The sequence below is a fragment of the Catharus ustulatus genome, chromosome 2, assembly GCF_009819885.2.
Source record: "Catharus ustulatus isolate bCatUst1 chromosome 2, bCatUst1.pri.v2, whole genome shotgun sequence".
NCBI lineage: Eukaryota > Metazoa > Chordata > Aves > Passeriformes > Turdidae > Catharus > Catharus ustulatus.
In genome coordinates this window covers 39,946,238-39,962,037 of record NC_046222.1, presented here as the reverse complement: position 1 = coordinate 39,962,037, position 15,800 = coordinate 39,946,238, and the positions used below count along the sequence as shown (strand labels likewise).

Sequence of the window (15,800 nt, the reverse complement as noted above, 5' to 3'; positions counted from 1 at the left end):
CGCTCCAGGAGAGAGGAGCTGGAAAGCCTGAAGCCAGCTGTGGGGAACTCTGGAGGCCATCTTAGCCCTGTTTGGAAGGTAAGCAAAAGTATTTATGTGCTTACTGTAGCATTAAAAAGCAAAACTTTCTAAAAACCTCACTGAAAATTAGAAGCTTGCTTTAGCCACCTTGCTTAACGAAGCTGTAGAATGTGCTTTTTTTTTTTGGTTAATTAATAAAGTGGTTTAAGTGCTTCTGGCAAACCAGAGTGTTTTCCTAAGCTGTAATAACACATGCAGATCCTCTGATGTGCACAGGTGGCAAGGCAGCATTGATTTTGGTGGTAGAGGCTCTCACTAGGTCTGGTGATTGTTGTTTAGGTTAAGTTCTCCCTGGAGTTTGAAGTGGTATTGAGATAGGTCAGAGAGAATGGGCTGGAACCCCCAGTTCTTCAGACAAAGCGGAGTCATGTTGCTTTGTGCCCTACAAGAATTGGGCCCTCCAGCGATGTACGAAAGATGCAGAAGAGAATTTATAGCTCAACTACAAGGCTTAGCTTTTGTAGAAGGAGGTTAGGCTGTGCCTGTGCTTGTTTGCTTCTTTCTGGGGAAGGAAACTAGGTGAGGTTGGGCAAACAAATGGAAAAGCTAAAACTGGAATGAGATGGGAAAGCAGGCAGATGAGAATCAGTGTCAAAAATTAACCTAGACATTGGTTATTTGAAAGACAAGTGAAATATTCAGTATTCTTTCCATTTTCCTCCATTTCCATTTCTCACTTCTTTCACTTGCACGCTGTTGGTCTGTTTAGATTTTTATCTGTTTGAGCCAGGGCTTTTTCCAGATGCTTGCAAAATGCTTTGCCAAATTTTGAGCACTGTATAAACAGCAGGTAATGACCATAAACACAGAAGTACCTCTGTTAAAAATGATCTCTTCTGGAATAGTTTAATGCCAGTTAGCTTATTTTAAAGATGAATTATAAAGCTCAACATGGCTGCAAAGTGCTCAGAAGAAAACGCATGTAAGCACAGGGCTCTTGTTGAACTCATAGCAGCAGAGAACGATGCAAATTTTTTGCTGTAGAAGTGCAAACTCAGAAGTCATCTGTGGCAGCCACAGCTGCTTCACAGCAATATATGGCACCCCATAAAGTCTTTCTCTTTTCCCTCTCAGTTGAAAAGGTCTGAGGACATCTCACCTGTTGTCTTACCTTACCTCTTCACTGTCTTCATTCTGTTACCAAAGTCTGTTTTAGCCTGTCTTTGGCTTTCTCAAATGGCTTCAAGCTGCCTTTCACCTGGGCCTTTTTCTTTCTTGGGAACCCAACCTTGATTGCTTTCTGTGTTCCCAGCCTGCTTAATACCTTCTCCACACCAATCTTAGCCGTAAAACTCTCTGGATTAGCCAATACACATGAGTAAATTGAGGGACATTTCACTGCTGACTGCTAGAGTTATTACAAAAACTATTTGCACATAACAAGCAAAGGCATCTACGTGTTCATGAAATGGTGTGCGTCCAGGCCCTTTTCCTTCTCTTGCATTTCCTAACTTACTCACAGGCAAGCCTGTCATAAGCTGACAGTTCTCTCTGAGGACAGAAATCCACAGCTTGATATTTTGCATTTTCATGCACATTTTATATTTTTATGCATTTGAAAGACTTGAGCTGAAATGAAGCTATGATAAAACATAATGAAGAAGTCGTGATCAGTTTGTGCCATAAAATTGAAGGTAGTAAGTTCAATAATTTCTGAGCCAGTAGTCTGAAATTTCCAAACTGACATGGAGATATATCTGTGGATCCACTTTTGTAGCAATCAGGATTTTCTCTCTGGCTGTAGATCCCAGCATGGGTGCAGTGTGAGCTGAGGTTGTAGACTTTGGTGAAATGGGGTCTAATAACAGCCTACAAAAAATTGGGACGTGAACAAGGTGATGGAGTGGTGTGCGAGGATATAGTGAGGAGCAACAGCCCTGTTTACAGCTTTGGAGATTCAGATTGGACATGAGAAAAGACTTTTTCATCAAGAGATTGGCTCAACCCTGCAACAGGTCACCCAGAGAGGCGGTGATGGCTCCATCCTTGGGGGTTTTTAAGCTGAGTTACACAAAGCCATGGCTGACACAGTGACCTAGTGTTGGTGGTAGTGTCCTGCTTTCAGCAGGAGGTCAGACTGGACACCTGCAGAGACCTCTCTCAACCAGAGCTTCATTCATGTTGATTCTTTGATTTTTTTAAAAAAGAACCTGAATGCTATGAACTACTAAGCTACTTTATGCTATGACAGATCTCTGAAAATGAGATGGGATGGCTTTTTGATCTGCCCTTAGCAAATAGACATAGAATTAGACAAGATTGCAGCTTTTGAGATATTTTAGGATGGGTGCCAAACAGGCCCATAATCCACAGTCATATCTACCCTTATGTGCAGAATAAGCATGTCACAGTAAACAATAATAAGTATTTATCCAGTTCTTGCCAAGGGAGTATTTTTGACTGAAACAGAGGAAATGCAGCTGGAAGGCACCCTGGGGAGACTTCCCTGCTTGTCCCAGTGCCCAGGCAGGGTTGAATATTCACATGGTATCATTGGTAGCTGTAGTGAGTCTAGTGCTGGCCAAATGCCAGCACATCCACTAGAATTATTTACTCATTTTCTGCAGTGATAAAAGGATTAGGAGGAGAGCAAAGCAGGCTCAAAACTTTAAAGGGTATAACGAAAATTTTATTAACAGAATTAAAAGAAAAAATTAGAAGAAAATCAGAATAAACCTTCAGAACACTTTGCCTCCCCCCACACACTCTCTTCTTTCCCACTGACAATATAAAGAGACAAAACCTGGGACTTCCAGTCGGTTTACCACCTCTAAAATAATCTTTCTTTGGTACACTTTGGAAGAGGAGTCTCTTTTGCCATGCTGTGGAGACTTCTCCACAAGAAATAGTTCTTTCGTGGCTTCAATGTCACAGCGAATCAGCCACCCTGGAAAGGAAAATGTGTTTGCAGTGTGGAAGTCCCTCCCATGCCTTGAGCTTTCCCACAGCTACTTTCATGAGCCATGTCAACTTATTGGGGTGCTATTTTAAGGATGAGCTGGTCTAGCATAAAAACAGAAGTTCTCTTCATCCATCCCTGGGAACAGAGGTTTTCTTCTTCTATTCCTGGGGCAAGGTTTCTCATCTCTCTCATCTCTCACTGTTCAAGTTTCTCTTTGGATCACAGCTACTGCAACATCTGCTTATTTCAACACTGATGCTTCTGCTCACAGTTGTAGTTAGAGAGCTACGTCCCCCTAATGTATTCCATGAATTACAGGGAAAAAACAAAGTCTGATATATCAAATATATATCTTCACTACAGCCTCACAAAAGAATTTCAGCCCAAGATTAAGGCATTTCCTCAATCCCCTCCCATCTAGAGTTTGACTTCTTTTTCAATGACCTCAGTGTCCCATGTTGTTTTCCTTATGTGTTTTCACCCTTTCCTTTTCCTGATTCGGGAGAGAATTGGTGTTCGTAGGTTCATTTGTTCTCAAGCTTTATCAACTGGAACAGTTTTTACAGAGTTCTGCAGTGCTGAAAGGTTGGTCTCATCCAGGTTCTGCATTGGAGAGATCACTTGCTGTGTCTCTCGCTGCTGGTTGCGTGGTCCCCGCCAACACCGTGTGAGCCGTGCTGGCTGCTGGCTCCACTCGGCACTTTTCTTCATGCAGAGCAACGGAAACAAGAAAAGCTGCTGCCATTTTTGTCCTGTCCACAGCATGGCTGGCTAAAAGCAGCTAAACAAAGTTCATTGCAAGCCATGCTGAGGTAGTCACGGCTACGCGCCGCTGTCCCGATCGCGCTGATTTTGGCCATGCAGTCCTGGCCACATGGCCACCGTGGCCACTCCTGGCTCCCTGGCCTCAGGGCTGCCCCCAGTGCTGACCACGCAGCCACTCCTGGCACTGGTCCCTGCCATGGGGTTGTTCCCAATGCTGATATAGCCTCTGGCTGGCGTGGCCTGGCGGCACTGCCGGAAAAAGGACCAGTGGGCTCCCCTCGGGGCCAGAAATCTCAGCTGACCTGGCCGTGCAGGGCTGGCCCTGCACAGCACTTGTTTGATGGCCAGAAGCCAAGAGAGCCTTTCCTGGGTTTTGTTAATTTTTAAATGTGTTTTCCATAGAGGCATGTTCTACTCTTTTAAGTGGCTTAACTGGGTTTCAATCTTCAAACCTAGCCAGCTGACTGGCTCTGCCAGATCCCCACAGGGAACCACTCACCCAGCTGAAAACCACACATCATTAAACCGCGACAGAAGCCATTTCCTGCTCCTCTAGACCTTCAGTGCAAGAGATTTCACATCTGCTTCCTGAGACAGTGGTCCCAGAAAACCCAGTGCATCCACCTCTCCTTCCACTCAATGCCTTAGTCCTGACTGCCAGCCAGGGTATCTGTTTGTGGGGTCATGGTTTTGTTGCTGATACTTCTAATGGACAGACAATTGTCCAGTAACAACTGAAATGAAACTGTTAAATTCCTATCAACACAGGTTTAGTCCTACAATTTAAATAAATTCAATTAAACATCCCAGCTTTGAATAATTCAATTTTAAATAAATTCTCTGAAGGGAATGGGATCTACAGAACAGGATTACCTGTGTAAGTCATACCTGGAGCATTTCTTTCTACAAAGTTGATTCTTCTTTCATTAAAGAATAAAACTGCTGAAATGCAGTACTCCCTGAACTGCAGTAACCCAAACCTCCCTGTATCTTTTCTGAGCAGAGAGCTGCCATGTGCACGGGCAAGTGTTCGAAGTGCATTGGGATCACCCTCTTCCCACTGGCAGTATGTGCCATTGTCTCCAACATTCTCCTGTACTTCCCCAATGGACAAGTACTGCAGTTCAGCGAGATAACTGATTTGGTCTGGTTTTTCCATGGCATTCTGGGAGCTGGGATACTGGTAAGAGATGAATGTTTCTTGTGAGTTTTGCTCTGTTTTGTTTTAAAATTTGGGGCCAAGAAAATCTCCATTATAAAAAGGTCATAAAATGTGTTTTGCATAAACATGTGAACACAAGAAGTTGGATATGTAACTGAGAAAATGCATTTAAGGCAAAAAAAAAGTGCCTAATCAAAGAAATGCAAAACATTCCTGAAATAAATATCAGGACTCCAAATTAGGAAGAAGCAACAGGCCTGGCTGTTCACTGTGGAGAAGAGTTACACAAGTGCTCATCCTCCAAGAGTGAAAGCAAAGATGAGGTCCTAAGCTCAGCTGGAGGTGTGGAGTTTTCACTATTGTCTGCACCCCCACCTTGCTCCTCCGACTGATTTTATGTACACACAGTTCACAAAAGCATTAAGGGAAAAAATGAAACATGTTTCAGCAGGTGTTAGTTCAAGACCCAGCTAACACCTTTACAAATGTAGAGTTGCAAATGTCTTAATAAGCTGAATGCCTCCTGTTCCCACTCCCACTCACCTTCTTTGGGTTGGATCTGGTTTGAATGTGCTCTTCTATAACTAGTTCTGCATTCTGGGTCTCAGGAAAGATCACTTTTATGTAAATGTCCATGGCTAGAAGGGGATATGTTGGGGAATACTTATTTCCAGTTTCGTCATAAAGCCTGCTCCCTTTGTGCTCTTTCAATTATCTACCCAAATGTAGTTAAAAAGCTGAGCAAGTAACATGCATATGACCAGTACTGGGCAGATGGCAAACTGGCACAGAACTGGCCAAAAAATAAAAGAATGTTTAAGAATAATTAACTTAGAAAAAAGAAAATCTCATTCACAGTCAGGCTATGATGCAGTTACCACTTAAGTCTATGGAAAGCCTGCATAGTTCTGGTTCATACTCATAATTCCCAAAGCAGAAACATGGTATAAGATCATTCAATAAACTGTTCTCCACCAGCAGCTTGTCTGCTTCTTGTGGCTACCACTTGGGCCTGTTACTCATGCTGAGCTTGAACATAAGCCTGAGTTTGTAGAAGGAAGAAATGGAACTACATGAGAGACCTTGTGGAAAATTTGGATCACTGCAAGCCCAGGAGTCATTGGCGTTCAATGAAAGGAAAGGCAGATGTGAGAGCATCATTGGCTCATTGAAAACATGTCTTCTTTTAAGGCTTCTACACAGACTTTCCTGTGGCCAGCACCACATACATCAAAAATGAGAACAGCTAGTCAGAGGAAAGGAAAAATTTGCATTGACCTTCAAAACGAGGCATTAGGAGTAATTATTGATCCACAAATAATGCTGTTGAGCGTACACATTTTCCAGAAAACAGCATGAGAAATGCTCACAGGTAAGGGGAAAGAAAGCATTATCATCAGCTCAATCTTCCAGGTGCTGGAAGCATGGGAAAATGAATTCTGGCTTCTTGGTGTCCTAAGAAGTTAAAACAAGGGTCACAATGTCCCATGACTGGAGTCTGGTCCACATCCTGATACTACAATGAGGAAAGATGAAGCTGCAATATGTTCCCCCGTGCACCTGGCTTCCTACCAAAGGAAACTAAGTCACGCCAAAAGGTCGCCTGATCTTGGAGAATCTCCCCAACAGCTAGGACACAGCCTTCAGAGTCAAGACTGTGGGAGAAATTTCAGAACAGCCTGGCTTAGCTCTTTGAGCCAGTAAAGCCTGGGAACTTCATCTGTAGACTGAAACGTCAGCACACTTTGGCTGAGTAGCCAGCTCCACCCTTTCCTCCTCCTCTGCTGAATCTCTAATGGAAATTGTATGACATTAAAACCTCTCAAATTTCCTTATTTCAAATATTTAGGATGTAACGAGAGTAAAACTGGCTCTATGTGTCATCTTTCCTCATGGAAAGCCTGTGTGCAACACAAGGAAATGCCTGACTGAGCCATGGCTCACACTCAGCTCTTGTTTTACTGACAACAGCCAAACCCAGCAAATTCTCATTCTTGTGTCAAAAGGCAGGTATTTATAATCAGGCACTACATAAAGAGAAAGTTGCCAAGCAAACCTTTCATTCTGAGCCAGGCTTATAGATGGCACAAAAGTGTTTGCCACTTAGATGGGAAACCTCGAAAGAAAAATGACAGCCCTGGAGGAAAAGGAGTGTTGGTTTGATGGGCAGAGGTATTAACTCTTCTTCTGAGTGCCAAACTCTTCTTCTGAGTGCCAGATAGTTGAACACTGGGGCTGAGGCTGCGTTGAGGACCATTTGTGATTATTTAAGAGCCAGCTTCTCTGCAGGAAGAGGAGCACCTTTTTAAACTCAGTCCTCTACTTCTGCAGGCTTCCAGATGTAGATGTTGTAGGTTGCCTCTGGGGTGTGCATAAAAGGCAACGGAGAATAAATCCTTTGAAAAATATTTAGGAACCTACAAATCTAAGCAAGCTTCATAAAACACTGTCCCACACTGTTCAATAGAGATATTCACACTACACACATAAATTCCATGGACTTTGCTCATCATAGTCATTCTGCTCTTCCCACCCTATTTGAGAAAAAATCTTGCCATCATCTAGTCAGCCCATTTTTACAGTTTTTACCTTTTTTCTTTTTTTGTTTGTTTGATTGATTGATTGATTGTTTGTTTGATTGATTGATTGACTGATTTGGGTTCTCCTTCTTTCATTAGCTTTATGGTAACCATTTCCTACTTTCTTAAATACTCCTTTACTTGTGCTGCTCTTTGAGATGCTTTAACCAGCACTGTCGTGTAGAGACAAGGCAGTGGGAGTGTGCTGGCTGAATAGCCAGATCCACAAAAGCTTTCTTGCCCTCTGGCTACCAAACTAAAGGCAACTTTTCCTAACTCCAGAGTGTCTGTAAGGCAGCATTATATCCCGAGTCATAGATGGTTACTGACTGAATTGTATTGGCCCAGCTCCACTTGATAATTACCACAGAGAAAGGTGATGTGAACTGGAAGTTCCCTATTGACTGCCATGCCATCTTGTAGGTTTTCCAGAAGTTTAGCACAAAAAACCCCAAAACCCCAAAAAACCCCACCAAACAAACAAACAAACAAACAACAAAAAAATCCAAACCAAAGTCAGATCTGTTTTGAGAAGCTCAAGGTTGATTTCCTAATTATAATCCAGAGCAGAATGGTCAGGAGGTTTAAACTGACATAATTCTTAGTCCAGCCATGTATTTTTTTCTGGGCAGAAATTCAATTTTCTCGAAACGGACACATTTTTTCCAAAAAGCCCCCAGCAATACCATGCTGAACCTTTTTTACCCTGAAAAAAGCAGTATAGCTTCAGCAATCAGAATTAATGTACCAGCAATTTGCCAGACAGCTCTAGCTGTAATCCCACACTTATTTCTCAGTGACTGTTCAGCAGCACCAACATCCAAGCTGGTGTAACTCTCAGAGAAGAATCAAAAAGTGACATATTTAAGGAACATGATACCCAAGCTATTAGAATTTAAAAACCACCTCAGCAGAAGTGCTGCACTCCAATTCAGCCTGTGCTTTCCTTACAGGTTATTTTGCCGGCATTCATGATGCTGGGAGCAGGTGGAACAGGATGTTGCGCTAACAGATGTGGGGTAAGTGGATATTCACGTGTTGAAATGGCACTACAGAGTTTGTGCAATAGCTCTTTAAATGGCTGCTCAGCAGGTGGAAGTGTGCAGTGACAAACCATCACACCACTGTCAGCAGCCATGTCAGGGAAATGTAGAAGAGGAGCTTGATCTGCAGCGTCCCTGGGCTGGGGCTGAGGGCTCAGTTAGCCAACAAGAACATTGTGATGTTGCAGCTGCTGATACGAGGGAAATCAGCCAGGGCTGGTGGTGGAGCCCTTTGATGCAATGCTGAGGGCAAAGGGGACTACATCACATAAAGTAAAACGTGGCTCCAGCTTCCCCTGCTCAAGGCAATCCTAAAGACTGAGACAGCTGCCTGTTCCTCCTACTTCCACAGAGTCCTGTTTCCTCCATACCCTTCCATGGCAATCTGATTTTCCACAGGTTCATCCGTGCTTTTCTCTGTAGGGGTACACAGGTGCCCCATTTGTAGCTCCATGCCAAAAGTGTGAGCTGCTGCATCTGGCATGGAGGAGCCAGCACTGCTTCCTGCAGTTCTGACCAGGAGCTCACATGTGCCCAAATATCATACATGTGAAATGTGAAAACACAATTTAGGCTCTCTCAAATCTAAAGAAAGGCCAGAAATATTTTTTTCCTTGATAATTAAGAATATTATAAAGCAACATGTTATCAAGGCATCTCCATTCATCCTCAAGCCCTGAGCACAGACTTCTGTGTGGCTATTATTATTGCCAAGAATAAACTGACTTGGAAATATTTTTGAGTCTGCATCCTTCCCAGAAGCAGCCTGGAATGAGATATTCCATGCAATAAATCATGTCTCTTCTGTACTCTTCAATTAATATTTAGTCTGATCCATGAGAAAACCTTTGCCTCTTTAAAACATTTTACTTAAATAAATTCATTATTCATAATAGCAAAATAGCATTCTTTATTAGGAAGTCAGCAAGCACATCCCAAGGGACACGGCATTACATTTATTCTACCTAATGTCACATGCACAAACAGGATGCTAACAGTGGCCAAGCAGAGTTGCAGAGCTGAGGTGAGATCCTAGACACCTGCAAACAGTGCCTGAGCCATCTGCTTTGCTTGATTTTGAGTGATGTAGAAAGCAGTGATGAATGACAGTCACTGTAGTGGTTCCTACACTCACTGAATCTGGTAAGTCATGAGGGGAAATCCAGCTGAACTGGGCTGAGTTCACAAAACACTTCAGGTGTCTCTTCATCCTTCATCCCAGCCCTAAATAACACAGAGCCAAGAGTCAAACTTCCCCAGGCTGGCTGGGTTCACTCCCCAGCCCAACAACACAGGTGGTAGCACAGTGTCATCCAGCAGCCCACATGCACAGACCCACCACAATCCTCTGTTCTCCCTGTCCTCTTTCACTGTCTGAGCCATTCCTAGCAGCAGTACACCAATGCCAGATACCCTGTCTGCATCCCAAGGTATCCCAGATACGCTTCCCATCACTGATTGATTGCATACAAGCTGCTCCTCCTCTTCTTTATTTGCTGTTATGGAGGAATAAAGTAGGTGTTTAAAAAGTAATTTGATTATGTACTGTGATATTTTGTAGATTCAGGAGAAACACAGAATCATTACGGTTGGAAAAAAACTCCAAGTTCATCAAGTCCACCCGTCAAATGAATAACACCATGCCCACTAAACCATATCAGAAAGTGGCTGATGGCCAAGTGATGGAGCTACCCAAATCAATCTGGAAAATAGGCTCAGTGAGAACAGTGTGTCTATGAAAATGCTGTCTTTTTGACACAGTCTGGAATCACACACTGTGCGAGGTGGAAAGAGTGAAGCTCTATCCCCTATGTTTTAAACAGACTGTGGCTCAAAGTAGGGATGAGATGGGGACATGAACAAAGAGTGAGTGGCTGTGAACAGCACTAAAAACAAGTCTACCCTGCACAGCTCCTGGGGAAGAGTGTTTTCCAAACATTCAAAAAGAGGTGAGTGTTACAGGGAGATCAGAAGGCTGAAGATCTGCTTCTTCAAGGGAAGAAACCTCAGGCAAAATTTGCTTTGTGGAGAGTGAAAGAAAATGCACAGACATCCACAGCAGGGGTGCTCCTGACTATAAGGGCTGTAAATGCAAGGCAGGGTATGGTGTGAGGCCCTGGAGCGAGGAGGACTTTTGGGATTTGTTCAAACATTTCACGATATCAGCAACCTCCCAGAGTGCCAGAGCTCCTTGGGAGGTAGATCTGGATGGACCTGCTAAGAGGTCCCCAGCTACTTCCACCTGCTGACAGAGAAATAGCCCTCATGGAACTATCCAGGAGCCTCTGTAATCCAAAGGCTAGTTTGGGCATCTTTCTGCTTTGGAGGTTGTAGGTATAAAATGGTAACTTACACTGAATACTCAGAAGTGCAGAATTGCTTGTCATAGTTAAAAAAAAAATGTTGACCATTATTAGTGATCAGAATTATTGTTCAATCAAAACAACATTTTCCTCAGGGCAGGGACTGCTCTGTTTTATTTTGCGCAATTTCTGTTTTAATGGTTTCAGACTTCATCAAAGCCTTTACACACTGCCAAAGTATCTTCAACAGTAATAAAAATTACTATGTTTCTCATTCACTTTGGTGAGCTTTCCTGTTCTCGGTGATTACATGCTACAGTAAGTTTTTTCATTGATCAACTTTAAATTATTACTTACAAACATACATCAATGGCTTCTTGTCCTTGCACTATGGAGTAATGAATTTGGAAAGTAATAGATTCAGAAAGCTTCAGTGTCTTGCAGCTTAACACGTACACAACTGAAATAATCCACTGCACTGACGTGATGAGGAAAAAGGCCCACCCAAAATACAGCTTCTCTCATTGCATCAGCAAACATATACTCCAGTATTTCTATGTCTTCCTTGAGAGTTACTAGTAGAACAAGAACAGCCATAGCAGCTTTCCAGACAAACAAACCTAAGCAAAGATATCCAGATAACCAGACAGAATAACAATTCCATCAAAAAAAACAACAATTAAAAAACCACTTCCAGACAAAGAAACAGAGAAGAAAGAAATGTGTATGGAACAAGATCCAGGGTAATAAAGAGCAGCACAAGCTGGGACAGGAGGAACTTGGTAACTTCACCAAAGTAGGCGATGCAAAAATTCAAACACTGAATTCTAAGAGTCTTCATCAGTTCACCAGGGATAATTCAACTGTGTAAAGGATAAAGAAGGGAAAATCAGCAAAAATTATCAGCAAAACCTTTTCAGGAGTACAGAACAGGTCAAAATCATGGGAAATAAATTTCAACACACTCAAGCATCCCAGTTTAGGCCTCCTGTTGCAATTAAGGACACAAATGAGGAAATGAAATATTTCAATGAGAAGTACAACTAGGGAAAATGCTGAAAGTTCTAGATGATGAAATGGTTAATAAAATTCTTGGATTTTCACAGATTATGAGGCAAGCCTCCAGAAAAGTCTCCAGATCAGTAGATAAAATGGGGAAATGCCCCTGCATGTCTAGAAAATGCTGAGGAGTGCCAATCTAACAGCTGCAGCAATTTCAGACTCCTCTCTCAGTGACAAGTATCTGTCTAGATGATCTTGTACACAGTAAGGGAAATAGTTGGGATGAGGCTTTTCATACAGTCAACAGATTCCAAATGAGACAATCATGTGACAGAGCACAATCATCACAGATAGCACTGACAAGTACTATTAGTACTAACTGCTATCTTAAAACATTGTAATACCAAAAGATAATTTGATTTTTTCTTCATAATTATCTTTGGGATGCCCTGTACTGCTATGCTATACTAAAACAAATTGTTGACATAATTAAGGTCCTTCAAGCAAGAAGCAGAATGCACAGTTAAAGCAAATGAGAAAACAAGTGGGGAAAAGTGATTCAGAATAGGTAGGAGTTTTAAACAGAGTATCAGTCACTCACCTTCACCACAAGGCATGGTTGGTGATCTTATTGTGAGAGACAGTGCATCAGCTACAATCCAGACACTTCCAGGACAATAGACTAAATTACCTACATTTTGCTGACAATGGAGCTCTGCTAAGAGGCAATTCAGCCAACATGCAGATAAAGACTAAAGAAAGAGTATCCAGCTTTGCAAGAGAAGACTGAGTTGTTAATCAGTTATGATTAAATAAATCCCATGAGAAATCCCAGCAACTTTTAACTCAAGGATTGCTTTAGAGGCAGAACAACACACAAAGTTAACCAATTCACACACCAGCATCGTGCAAGGTTCTACAGGAAGCAGTCAGCTGGCAAGCTGAAAACTGCATTCACCAGCTTGAATGTGTTCAGACAGTGAATAGAATTTTCAAGACTTTGTCAAAAAACTCCAGCATGGATGGTGGAAATTTCCATTTGACTCTGTAGTGCAGTGGTCTGTGGAACAGCTGAGACTAGGAGAAGGTTTCTACCTGCCTTGTGGGCTGGTGGATTTCACCTGGTATTTGTTGGAAACAGGGAATTATGAGACTTGAGATACTTGGCTTCAAACCTGAGTCATGGATGAGAGTATTTAGTATGTGCTTCCTTGGTCATGCCACTGCCCCGAATTTAAGGCAGGCCTGCTGCCTTCTCCCTGCTCCAGGTCTTCTCCTGGCTCTATCAGTTTGCCCCAGAGTTTCTTCCCTCACCTGTCAGAGTTGTGATTCTTAACAAGACTATTGGGAAGCCTGTCCCAGCTGCACCATCGGTAGCACCCTCCTGGGATTTTTGTTTCTATAGACAAACAGTAACTGGATACATCCCCTTCATTACTAGTAAAGGACCCCACAATGGAGTAAAGGTAACATTTCTGTGGGAGTGGCTGATGTAAAACATGAGCGCATTACATATAATCTGAAGTCACTGCTGGCTTGTTGCCACATGCAGCGCAATTAGATTTCTCAACATGAGAAGTGGTAATCACGTGTCATGGTGTTGCAAAATGAAGGAAAGCAGCCCTAAGAAAGGCTTTTTTGCATTCCATCAATTAGCAAAAACAATTAATGTATCCTCTGTTGCTTTCATACCTGGTTCAGTATTTGCCTGCTTTTTTCTGTTGGTGCAAGGGTCAAGAAAGGTGAAGAGTTGGAAATGCCAAGGAACATGATACAGAACAAATCAATCCAGGACTGGCCTCATACTGGCTTTTGAAAGAAAACTCACCAGATTTTTCGTAATAGCTTAAGCATAAAACTCTGAACAAGTTCTTTAACATCTAGGACAGCTACAACAGTCAGAAAAAGTAAACAGTTTTTTATTCCCACAAATTTAGTAGCAGTAGTAGTTTCAGCATATAAAGTAAGCAACAGGAAAGAGAATTCTTTCTCATTCATTGTGAGCTCTCCATGCTACTCAAACCTCTGTGCACACAATGCTGAAGGTCTTTTCCCTTTCAGATGCTGCTGTCAGTGATCCTGTCTGTGCTGGGATTTGCAGGAGGAGCATATTGTGTGGTCATCTCTTCATTGGGGCTGATTGGGGGCCCTCTGTGTGACACAGGTGACGGAGAATACCTCTACCCTTTCAGGAATGACACTCTAGAGTGAGTATGGCTGACAAGCTCCTCCAGTTTTGCTTTCCCCATCTCTCCCCTATCTTTTTAAAGTAAACTTGGATTTTTTCCAAAATGAACTGATGGTTCACTCTGTGTACATCTAAACTCACACTTCTCTGAGTAGCATGTTCCAGCTGGTGATCTCTTTGACCAAGGAATCATCCTTGGGCAAATTTCCTGAGTTTCATCTGCTGTGCTTGCCACAAGCCCCTTGTGCAATGTGCATCATGCTTTCAAAACGCGTGTGAGCTGTGACTCCCGCTGGAGTCAAAGGGAAATGTTTGCTTGCTGTGCCACTTTAATCTGTCAAATTATCAAGAATTCAGCCAGCTGTACGTGCTTCTGAAAAGCAAAGCAAAAAATCTTCTTTAAAGTCAGCCTTGACAACCGTGCTCTTCAAACCAGAGCTAGAGATAATGAACGGACTGGGCTGTGAGACCACAGCAGGAATGAAGAATGTGGAGACACATTTTAAAATCATTATGGACTTTTTGCTTTAGTTACTAACATAATTTTGCTATTAAAAAAAAAAAAGAAAAAAAAAAGAAAAGAGATTCTTGTGCATGCAACAAAGTACAGATGTGGCTCTCCTCCCCAGTTATAAATTGCATCTCTGCAAAGGAAATTGTGGGGAAGAACACCAGCTTTGATTATAGTCCCCTTGTGACTTACCAATTATAGACCAGCTGAGACTCATGTTGTGCAATGAAGTTCATAAAATAAAATACTAGAAAACAGAGAAAGCATGCTCAAGTTTTTACTTTCTAATACCTTGCCAATTATTTTTCTCTATCACAGAGACAATTATTTGTTTAACCAGACAACATGGAGTATTTGCAAACAACCTGAAAACATCATCCTTTGGAATATCGTCCTTTTCTCTATTCTCCTGCTCATCGGTGTGATTGAAGCAATTCTTTGTTTCATTCAAGTCATCAGTGGACTCACTGGCTTCATATGTGGCACATGTATGAGGAGAAGAAAGGTTGGTATGCAGTAAAAGCATGATTTATGTTCTTTCCAGTTTTGTTTTTCAGGCTCTGGTAATGGTACATGAGATGAGAGATCTGCACTGTCCCTGGACAAGCTCCTCTGGGCAGTACAGATGTGTTTGCACACTCCCTTTCTGTCTGTCAGGGATAACCTGGTCCTCAGATTTTCTAAACAGCAGACCAGTATGACATATTGACATACCTGTTGCTTGGTTCTGTTGTTATTTAAGAAGCCTTTTTGATAAAGTGCAATGACCCTCCCTAGCACTTGTAAGTGAGAGACAAAAAGTAGAGATGTTTTAAATTGGTCAAACATAGTAACACTGTTATTTTACAGAACGGAAGAAAACATTTTCCAAATTTAATATTTCTTCCTTTTCATTGTTTATTTTCATTGTACAAGGTATTTGCAGTAAGTCAGATATCCCCTGGAATATTAACTAATCAACTTTTATTCATTGCCTTTCAGACAAATATTTCTGGAATGTGAATGACCTACAAGGAATGCCAAGACAAGCCCCCAAACTGCCAATTCACATACAATAAGGATAGTGCACTGTACTTTTTTATGTACGGGGGACAACAAGAAAACATGGTCAGGTGTTTCACAGGGCAAAATTATTTTTTTTGTAAAGAAGTCAGGGTGGAAAAGGGCTAGATCATTTCAGTCTGAGACTCCACATTTTCATCTCTCTAAATATACCTGCTAAACCTCAGGTACTGGCAAAAACATTAATCCATCTGGCCCTTAC

General features: G+C 42.1%; 1 protein-coding gene across 1 annotated transcript; it reads left to right on the top strand.

The window, feature by feature from the left end:
- Positions 1 to 15,567, top strand: LOC116992783 (transmembrane 4 L6 family member 1-like). The gene is made up of 6 exons (XM_033052745.1): positions 1 to 78; positions 4,752 to 4,931; positions 8,443 to 8,508; positions 13,899 to 14,044; positions 14,855 to 15,041; positions 15,518 to 15,567. Exons 2-6 carry the CDS (start codon positions 4,761 to 4,763, stop codon positions 15,536 to 15,538), a joined length of 591 nt encoding a protein of 196 aa, XP_032908636.1. The 5' UTR covers positions 1 to 78; positions 4,752 to 4,760; the 3' UTR covers positions 15,539 to 15,567.
- The last annotated feature ends 233 nt before the right edge of the window (positions 15,568 to 15,800 follow it).

Coding starts and splice junctions, on each gene's coding strand:
- LOC116992783 (XM_033052745.1), top strand. CDS start 4,761: ATGTGCACGGGCAAGTGTTCGAAGTGCATTGGGATCACCCTCTTCCCA. Junction 4,932..8,442: donor TTCTGGGAGCTGGGATACTG/GTAAGAGATGAA, acceptor CTTTCCTTACAG/GTTATTTTGCCGGCATTCAT. Junction 14,045..14,854: donor TTCAGGAATGACACTCTAGA/GTGAGTATGGCT, acceptor TCTCTATCACAG/AGACAATTATTTGTTTAACC.